This window comes from Melospiza georgiana, chromosome 1 (assembly GCF_028018845.1).
Source record: "Melospiza georgiana isolate bMelGeo1 chromosome 1, bMelGeo1.pri, whole genome shotgun sequence".
In the NCBI taxonomy this organism is placed as follows: domain Eukaryota; kingdom Metazoa; phylum Chordata; class Aves; order Passeriformes; family Passerellidae; genus Melospiza; species Melospiza georgiana.
The window spans coordinates 53,498,210-53,508,875 of NC_080430.1; the positions used below are offsets into that span (position 1 = coordinate 53,498,210).

At 46.1% G+C, this 10,666-nt stretch overlaps 1 protein-coding gene across 1 annotated transcript in view; it reads left to right on the forward strand.

Moving 5' to 3' along the window:
* The window catches only part of GLI3 (GLI family zinc finger 3), a 206,734-nt gene extending 198,851 nt beyond the window's left edge, over positions 1-7,883 (forward strand). The window contains exon 15 of the mRNA XM_058032310.1: positions 974-7,883. Coding sequence (XP_057888293.1) covers positions 974-3,264 — 2,291 coding nt within the window. The 3' untranslated portion in view covers positions 3,265-7,883. The remainder of the gene's footprint in view (positions 1-973) is intronic.
* The last annotated feature ends 2,783 nt before the right edge of the window (positions 7,884-10,666 follow it).

Here is a 10,666-nt window from a genome sequence, read left to right on the forward strand (position 1 = left end):
CAGGAGTCCCTGAGGGAGCCATGAATCACATTTTAAATATTCCCTACAGGTAGAGGTTTTGACCCAAGATCACCATAATTCTGTCCTGTTTTGAGACAAGGTAGAAGAAATAAATACCTGTGAGTTTACTGTATGGAAGTCTTTCTGTTGAGCCTTTGCAAGGCAGCCTTTGCAGAGATGTGGTGGACTTCCCTTTAAATAACTTGTTCCTACACATAGAAGAAATCACATGTACAGATGCTACTGCTGCAGAGGGCAGATATCCATGAATGGGAGCAAGGCGAGGTTGAACTCTGAAGATCCCCGGTTGTTTTCCTCCAAAGAGCTGCTCATCACCAAAATAGATGTTGCTGCTGCCCCTACTTTGCCTACAGCATGCCTGTAGGTTTCTGGGCTCCACCCAGCAGTGACAGCCCAGGTTTTCTGAGACCCATTCAATCAAAAGAAACTATGTGAAATTAAGAAATGTATCCTGTTTACTTAAAACCAAACCAAAACAAAACAAGGAAACCAGCAAAGATGTTTTGCAGTTGTTAGGAGTTATTTCAAGAATATTTTAAGAAGTATTAGAAATGACCTTGAATAGCCTCCAATTTGTATATTTTGCCATTCCATGCAAATGCCTGTTCAATTATATTTTGCCTATAAAAAGCTCCCTTACGAATGTGTCCTCCTGGCACATCAGCCAGCATAGCTGCACTGCAGGCTGGAGTACTGCACCAGCTGATGACAGTTTGTGGCTATGGGCTATAAATTTGCTGCTGGGATTCACACTGAAATGTTACCCTTGAGTCTCTGAATTAGCTTTTAACCTAAGGACACAGTTTTTATCCCTACTTCTTGCAAGAAAGAGCCCTGCTGTAATTGGCTGTGATGATGTTCTTCCTCTATACTCCACTTACGTCTTTACTGTGTGTTTTCTCACCAGTTTCTGGATAGTACCCCTTTGTTTAACTGTGAATTTTACCTGCAGGTACCCAGTCGAACAGCAGCTGCAGTGTCGGAGGATCCATGACTATTCTGCCAAACAGGAATGAACTCTCAAGTACGGACATCACTGTGTTGAACATGCTGAACAGGAGGGACAGCAATACTAGCACAATCAGTTCAGCCTACCTGAGCAGCCGCAGGTCCTCTGGAATCTCGCCTTGCTTCTCCAGCCGGAGGTCCAGCGATGCCTCCCAGGCGGAGGGAAGACCGCAGAACGTGAGCGTTGCAGACTCCTACGACCCCATCTCAACGGATGCCTCCCGGCGCTCCAGTGAAGCGAGCCAGTGTGACGACCTGCCAAGTCTTCTCAGCCTCACCCCAGCCCAGCAATACAGGCTGAAAGCTAAATATGCAGCAGCTACTGGTGGACCCCCACCGACTCCACTGCCTAACATGGAGAGGATGAGCCTCAAGACAAGGATGGCACTCTTGGGTGACTGCAGGGAGTCTGGAGTATCTCCACTGCCTCCAGTGAACGTCCCTCGAAGATGTAGTGATGGTGGGGCAAATGGTTACAGCAGGAGGCATTTTCTGTCTCATGAAGCTTTAGGAAATGGGACAAGGAGAGCCAGTGATCCAGTCAGAATGGCCTCTGACAACCTCTCTGTCCCGAGAGTCCAGCGTTTCAACAGTCTTAACAGCTTTAACACTCCTGCTTTGCCTCCATCCATGGAAAAGCGCAACCTTGTTCTTCAGAACTACACCCGTTCTGAGGGTGGCGTCTTCCGCGGCTTCAGCTCCCCCTGTCCTCCGAGCATCAGCGAGAACGTCGCCCTGGAGGCTGCTACAATGGAAGCAGGTAGCGGTCTGAACGATGAGGATCTCCTGCCAGATGACGTGGTCCAGTATCTGAACTCCCAGAACCAGGGCATGTACGACCATTTGTTGAACAATGTCCTAGATAGCAACAAAATGCATCACAGCTCAGTTTCAGGAAACAACAATTCCAGCAACTTTGACCAAGCCCCTCCACCGAGCAGTCAGCAGGCGGGTCCTGAGGCAAATAAGAGCGACTTGCCCATCCAGTGGAATGAAGTAAGCTCAGGAAGTTCTGACTTGTCTCCTTCGAAGCTGAAATGTGGTCAGCGGTCAGCAGTGCAGCAGGCTCGGGCCTTCAGACTGCATAACAACATGATGGTTCAGCAGCAGAACCTGGAGAGGAGCAACATGGCCCAGCAGAATGGCTATGGGAACCTGATGGAGAACAACACTTCCTACAGTTTACAGCAAAATATGACTCTTGGCAATGGAGCCGGGAATTCTTTCAGCATGCTGTCCAACAAGCCTTACAGCGAAAGCATGGGCAGGCAAGCAGTGATATCTGGGGTGACAGACAATTCCTGTGGCATGGCAGTGCAAGGGCAGAAGCTGAGAATCAGCAACATGCCAGTGAATGGGAACCAGCAAAATTTCAGCCATCCCCTGGCATCCAGCGATCAAACCACCAGTATGGCAAACGGGATGCAGGACAGGAACATGATGGAACAGGAATATTTGCAAAGCCAGCCAGTCGGAGATGGCGTTCGTTACCAGGGAGTCAGTCAATCTGGTCAAATGATGCTAGGGCAGGTTAGTCCTACCTCACAAGGCAGCCTGTATCAGGGGCCACAGAGCTGTCCACTGGTGTCTCACACCATTGGTAGCCAGCCTTCAGGTTTGTCAGTGGCCAAAAGTTACCAGTCATGCTCTAATTACAGCAGCAACAGACGGCAAAACATGTTGAGAAACAACCTGTCCCAACAGCAAAGACACGTAGGGGATGGCAACCAGACATACAGGGTAAACACCATCAAGATGGAAATGCAAGGTCAATCACAGCAGTTCTGCTCCAACATGCAGAATTACTCTGGTCAGTTGTATGACCAAACCATGGGCTTTAGCCACCAAGCTATGAAAACAGGTTCTTTCTTTGGTTCAGAAGCCAGCTGCCTGCTGCAGGGGACTGCAACTGAAAACTCATCTGAGCTTCTTTCCCCAGGGGCTAACCAAGTGTCAAGCACAGTTGACAGCATTGACAACAACAGTCTAGAGGGTGTGCAGATAGATTTTGATGCTATCATAGATGATGGGGACCATGTCAGCTTAATTTCAGGAGCCCTGAGCCCAAGTATCATTCAAAATGTCTCCCGCAATTCCTCACGCCTCACCACTCCCCAAACATCTCTTACATTCCCAGCTATGCCTGTAAGCACAACCAACATGGCTATTGGGGACATGAGCTCTTTGTTGACCTCACTTGCAGAAGAAAGCAAGTTTCTTGCTGTTATGCAATAGACATAAAAAATAAAAAACACTTAGGAGATAACAGATGGAAAAAAAAAAAAGACTCATATTTTTTAGTTGTGTATGTATTTTAGCAATCTCATCTCACCTAAATGGGATGTGTTTCAAGTATATTCCTTTTATGGAATAAGGACTCTGAAAACCCTAAAGTGTTCTAGGGAGAAACTGTCTTCCATTTCAGTTTTGAATCAGTATTGCTACGCCCATTCCCTCCCTTTCTCTCTTTTCTCTCTCTCTCACGCCCTTTTCAAATGTCTGTATGCTTCTTTTATTTTTCTTTTGTTTTTTACCTGTAAACCAATGTAAACGTGTGAAGTGCATGTTGTGGGGTTTTTGTTTTGTTTTGTTTTGTTTTGGGGTTTTTTTGTAAAGAAAGGCCTGATGAAATGACAATTTTCTGTTACTCAAGTGAATCCAGACCTTGTAAAACTGTTGCAACTTTTCCTCTTGAACCTTTAACCAGGCACAATGTGAAGTGAGCATACAGTGATGAAACCCTCTCTGGATGCACTGGACACATCACACTGAGGTGGAAAACCAGCTTAGAAATGCACTGCCATGCTACCCCTGGGCTGCAGTTTCAGAGACACAGAGCACAAAAAGTTGGGAGGTTCAAGCAAATAAGAAATGTAAAAATCATCAGCCCTTTGATGTCTAGCAAAAGCTTACGGTTTTTGTAAACCCACACAGAGATAGCTGTCACTGCCTTGAATAACAATACTGAGATTGTGTCATGTTCAACCTATTTCAGAGGAAGGAGAGGACCAGAAATGTGTTCGTAGTCCAGCTCTCATCTTTTACAGAATTTGGTATTCTGGTTTTCAGCTTTCTTTTTTAAATGACTGAATAGCAAAATTATGGGTGTGTATAGTGACTTGGATAGTCTAGAGTCTTCTCATTGCATACCACATTTGTGGAGGAACAGTCAGGGTCTTATGTAGTATTTCATACAATGAAATAACAAAATTGCAGTATTTCACACTGGGGAATTCCTTTTTTTTTTTTTTTAATGCAAATTGTTGAGGTGTAACTTGCTGAGCCACTGGTTCTTATTTGCTGGAAGAACTGTGTGTATATCCCCTTTAGCCCAGACAGCTCCATGGATACATAGAGCTTCAAAAGCATCATGAGCAAGTCATGTAAAAGAAGTAGAAAATGAATGGCTGGCCCAGTTCTCAGACTAGCCAAATAAATCAAAGCAGTTGCAAGCAATCTGATAATCTTAAATGTTTTTCCACTGTGTCCAGGCTTTACAAAATTAAATTAAAACTGCCATTAAAAATAGCAGAGAAACAAGGGGAACAGCAAGTATTCACAGATCACAGACTATTCTGATCTGGAATTATTATCAGGTCCAACTCTTCAGTGAATGGCCTGTATGAGGATCAAACCCACAGCTTTGATGCTATTAGCACCATGCTCTTACCAACTGAGTTGTCTGGCAACTAATCAAAGCTCTGAAAGACCAACCCAGCTTCTTTCTCTCTCTCTTGGTGACACCATGTGCATTTAATTTCCAAGCAAACCAGTGGGTCAATGCCTAGGGTCAGTCATACTGGCAAAAAACTGAAAGCAATGCACTGTGATCATTAAGCCGCTCACTGGTAGAGGTGAATGGCATTTTCTCTGTGAGCACTGGCTTGGTTTTGGCTCTGCTGGGCTCCATGTCTGCAGCCATGAGTACACAGTGCTTCTGAGTGAACAGGCTGCTGTGGGGAACAATCATGGTTTAAATTCACCCACTCCTAGACGCTGTATGGAGTTCCAACCCTCAAAGACTTCTCAGTTAAATCCCAATAGTGAAGTCCTACTATGGGATGTAGATTGTGCAGGCACCTACAGTCATGGATTTGATGTCTGTGAGGAGCTGATGTTATAGTAGACACACAGCAAGATGAGGGAGCATAGTCAGTTTTGAAATACAGACAAACTTTAGCCCAGTCAAAATCAGAAGGTGACTTCTATAGGCTAGAAAACCAACTGTAAAAGAAAAGGTGAGATACCAGCTGATTCAGGACATGGCATTTGAGAAAATGTGGAGGAATTGAATCTCAGTGAAGCTGTCAGATAACATTTATCTGTTAACAGCTGTTAGAATCAGAGCATGAATGTATAAATCAGTAGGAAAACATCATAGGAATTTGGTGCAAGGGCCATATTTGTGTTTATCACAGCACGCACCGAGATTTGCACTGTGAGCTGGAATGTCAGAAATCAAGACAAATGTAAATGTCCTACACCTTTTATCATTTGTTCCTGCCTTTCTTGTTATGTTTAGCCAGCATTTCTTTCTTACCCTGTCCCTTGCACACATATTCACTCATCCTGTACTCTTCCCTTTGGCACTTGCCCTCCCCAGCTTCCCTGGCTCTGACCAGCTATCACAGCCTGCCTGTCGTGGTGCTTGGGCTGCCCGGCAGCTGGGCACAGCTCACCATGGCCAGTGACTGCATTGCTGTGCCAGTGGAGGAAGCTGCTCCCTGTTGCCCAAAGGGCCTGCAGAGACCTGCTGCCTGTACACAGCCATTGTCCCTGCTCTGCTGCTGGCACAAGAAGGGATGCATCCCTCTGGGCAGGTCCCCAGGGGAAGGGATGTTCCAGGGGCCGTGCTGTGCATTGCAGTGCTGGGATACAGCCCACAGCCCTGCAGAGAAGCAGCACTATAGGCATGAGGAAAGGCTGTGCTGGACGTGTTTCAGATAGCTCTCAGTAACCAATCCTGGCTGTTTATTAGAGCTATCAATTACATGTTTATAAACAATTTCAACAGGGAGACTTATGACCAGCCTGGGAGTAGGTGGCTTGGGAGAGAAGTCTTTTATTGTAATGGAACCAATACATTAAAAAAAAACCCAAACATCCCCAACTATTTTTTAAACTCAATTTTCCAGTTCATAATTGTATCTGCTGGTGCAATTGATGCTGGGAAGCTATTAACAGATGTGATCCATCAGAGCTTAGAAGGAGCCATTCATATTGCTCCAGGCTAAAAGGCACTGTTTGAGTAGCCAGTTTGCCTTCCTGGATTTGACAAACCTTTGTCACTCACTTAGCCTTGTCTTGGGCCAACAGTGTGTCTTGGCAGAAACCACATTCTCAAGAAAGGCATCCCATTTGATTTGGCAAAGCTGAAGAATCAGAGACTCCACTGTGTCCTTGGGGAGTTTGTGCACAGGATTTATCATTTTCACCATTAAGTGTATGTGCCACTTCTGCTCATGTATCACTTTTCAGTTTTTAGTGTTTTCTCACACTTTTCTGTTTTATACTAAAGAGCCTGGTTTTGGTACCTGTGAGGGTAGCAATACATCACAGCCCAGCTATCTTGGGTCTTGGTTCTGTTTTGATAAGGTAGACTGGTCTCCCTGAGCATGGCACTGTTACACTGGACACCAGCTTTCCCTTGTCAGCCTCCTTCTCAACATGTGGCAGTCTGGGGAAAGTTCCATCAACACTGGTGGGATGAGTTACTAGCACCCCTCTACTCTTCCAGTTACAGAGTTGGTTTTGTGTATGTGGCACATCAGTTGATTTTTGCATAGCTGTTGGAAACCCACTGCTCACCCAAGAGTACAGGAAAATGCACAAAATATCACTAATGTTCTATTGTTAGAGCATTGCAGCATAGGTCTAAATCACCATTTCTTGTAATGGCTCTGTGAGGGTCTTCCATATGCGTCACTGTCGGCCTTGGGCACACCAGTAACACTCAGCCTGCCTGAAGTGTGTGTGTTTCTCCAGACAGTTTCGCTTTCCACAAAGTGGAAGTTGCCAGTGAAGAGTTTATCTGTCAGCCACGTTCAGGTGACGGAAAGGTGTGTTTGCGGCAAAGTCAGTGGGCTTCCACGTGGGAGGGCAATGGTCCCACACATCCACACGTGGCAGGTGATGTTATTCTCTCCTTGGGGAATGGCCCCACATGGTACGTGCATTAAGGTGCTGGCTGGCTGCTGACTTCCCATCACTGATTCCCCCCTTCTCAGTGGGACGGCTGGTAAGCGCACCCAGGCCTGTCCCTCCATGGCTTGTCCTCCTGGACAGCAGTGTTTATATTCCCACAATGTATGTGCCTTATTTTGCGTTGACCCTGTGAAAGAGAGGGACCAGGATGTGTTGCCAAATTTTCCTGATGAGGCTGTACTTGCCATTGAGCTAATAGCACATACCACTGTTAATAGTGTCCAGAACATCTTGTAAACCTCTGGTATTCATGTGTTATTGTCCTTGGATTGGTGGAATGTCTCCTATGGAACAGTTACTGTTGTCAGTCCTGCAGATGTGTAAGATAAAAAAAGTGTTGCTTTTTTAAAAATTTTTTTAATTTTTTTTTATAAAGCTTGTAATCCTTAAAAAAAAAAAAAAAAAGAGAATGTGTAAATACATTTATGTACGGTAGGAATAGTGTTCAATTGTAACAGACCTTAGTGGTCTTCATTTGATAAACCTGCAGTTATGATCTGATGTTTCTCAAGCCTTAGGTTGATCTGAAGGGTCTGTAGCACTGTGTACATATGAACTGTACTTCTGCTTTCAGAACCACTTAGCTTTTTTGTAACAAAGAAAAAAATGTTTCTTACAATGTCAATAAAAACAAAAGCCTTTGTACTTAAGTTCTTAGCTTTCAGCTTCTGAAATATCTCCTTGGGGGAGGGAGTTATTTTTTCATACATCTGAAAAGCCTGGTTGCAATCAGTGCTTGTATCGCTTCCACTCAGAGCTGCTTACCAGCCTCTTTCTGCTTCCCAGCCTGTTGCTTCACTCCATTCACAGTTTAAATACAGATGGGAAAACAAAACAGGGTGTTTACCTCCTTGCTAAAGAAAGATGGCTGACGAGTGTTGGGTGGAAAAACAAATGAAAATGCAGTGTCACACCGATGAAGTGTTTGAAGAGAGGAGAGAGACTGACCTGGTTAACTCTGCTGCTGGAGCAGTCAGCAGTTCAGAGGCCAAAGCCAAGCTGTGCTGAACTCTGGGCTGTCCTTTGGGGGCTGTGTTTCCATCCCTTGCTTGCCAAGGGTGTCTCACAATGCCTTGCCCACCCATGAAGAAGCATGGGAGGGAGAGAGGGAGGGAGGAAGGAAAGTTCCCCTGGCTGGGTTAATCTGTAGATGTCCACTCAGGTGGGTTACAGTGTGATCTGCAAAGACAGTTGTCTTCAAAGCTGGACATGTTCAATGAATGCTCCTGTTGCGTACAGTTCCTATGGCTGATGTCAAGTTAGGGTGGCAAACAGTATAGAAAATGTTGCATCACTGCTTGGTCTTAAGGTGTCTGATCTGTTCTAATTTCAAAGCCTTTTGTTTCCATTGCTGTCACCTTGGCAAGACCCAGAGCACTCTGTTAGCTGTCAGTGCTCAGCTTCTGCCTTAGTCCTTCCTCAGCCAAAATAAGTGAGCCATTTCCCAGGTGGTGGGAGATAAATTTGCATTGTTATTTGCTCATTTAAAGTTTTTTTGGTTTGGTTTTGTTTTGTGTGTGTGTGTGTCCTGTTTTGTTGCGGTTTGTTGTTCACCGTTATTAAGTTTTTGTCATTTGGCACAGGACTTAAGGTTTAGGAGGGACAAAGGGTAGAATGGAGAGCTAAAGCCTAAAACATGATGCCCAGCTGAGAAGCCAGTGAGGCAGGAGAGCCCTGGGAGTGGTGTGGTAGGGGTGAGGCAGACCCTGCAGTTTGAAAGGGAGGTTGATGGTGGCCATGGTGCCTTAGCTTATGTGCTGCAATCCAAAATCCTCCCAGAGACTGGCAGTGCTTCAGCATCAGCTCACTTTGGGGGAGGGGTGTGTGTGACATGGCTTCCCCACAACTTGGACCAATGGAAGGTCAGCAGCAGGGATGGAACAAGCCTCAGACAAAGACACGATGGGCCAGCAGAGAAAGGAGCAGGCCTGTGGGCACTGGGGAGTCAGCAGCAGGATCCATGCTGACAACAGATGATGGCTGTCAGGGGCTCAGAACCGACAGAGGCATTTCTGAGCCTTACCAGCTGCCTGCAGGTAGTGGGAGGTGAGGAACTCCCACTTCTTACACGCCAACGCAGTGAAGTCCTGCACACACGCACGCGTGCAAGAGCATTGTGCCAAACAATGCGGTCAGCATTGCACGCCTGCTGCCATAAGGGAACCCACACAGCTGGACTGACAGCCCCTCCCTCTCATGAAACTTGCACCCCTACCTTCACCTTTAACCAACTCCTCCATGCCCATCTTCCAGCTGGATCTCCTCCAGCTGGATCGACTTCAGGATGAATGTCAAGAGGGCAGGAGATGCCAATGGGCCCCCTGCCCTGTTCAGCACGTTGGTTATTTGCTGTGTGGTGTCACGCAGTGCAAGGTCAGGCATCAAGGTTATAGCATGTCCAGAGCTGGGCAGTGAAAGGCTGGGGCTCCAGGTCACATTCCTGTCCTCCAGCCTGACCTGGGACTGGGCTGATGGAAAGCTGCGTGTTCAAAGCTGCAGCACAGGAGGACCTGTGTTGCCATGTGGTAAAGCTCAATGTAATGCCAAGTTCTCAGGAAAACAAAAAATAGCAGGGCAGTCATGGCTTGTACCATCCAAAATCAGCAGATGCTGTTGACCTTTAGTCTCTGCTTTAGTGCCAAGGCTGTAAATTAATAAATTTAATTCATTAAATTAGTTTCTTACTTCAGAAGGGCATGTACCCAAGAGAGAACTGCAGTTTGCAAAGCCTGAAAAAAACATAAGAGATACACAGCATTAATCAACAAGGGAGTAGAAAACTCCCTACAGCCCCCCAGTACCCTAAACAGGTGGCATGACATTACGACACTGAAACCCAAAGATGGGCAACCCAAAAATGACCAGTCATGTTAAGAGGTGGCCTGCCTTGCTCGGGGATGAAGCAGGGCAAGGCAGACAGTGTACCGGGGCCCACGGTGCTGATGGAGTTACTGGGCTGGCTGGGTGTAAGCGATGGCACTGTAGGGCAGCCCAGTGTAATATTTTTCCTTTCCCAGCTTTTGTGGGCTTGACTGTGTAATCTTCAAGCTGCTTTTTCAAAGAGAGGGTAATGGGAAAGAGACGACTTGTTCTCTTCAGGCTGAAATACAAGCTATTTTGTTAGGAACACGGCTTTGTTACATGATTAGTGCAATGGGAGCCCCTAGGCACCACTTCCCAGTACAAACAACTAGTATTAATAACTCATGTTAAAATTGCCTGCTATTTAATAACCTGGGCCTCTTTCCACCCCGAGAAGCACATAACTGCTTTGTGTTCCCACCATCTCTGCCTGTCTTCCTTCACTGGCTTTGGACTCTCCCAGGAAAAAAAGGAGCAGGTTTGGGCAAGGAAGAAGGAAGAACTGACAGTGTTTAACAGGAATCCCCACAACCCATGTCTGTGTACCTCCTTGCCTGCCCTCCCCACCATG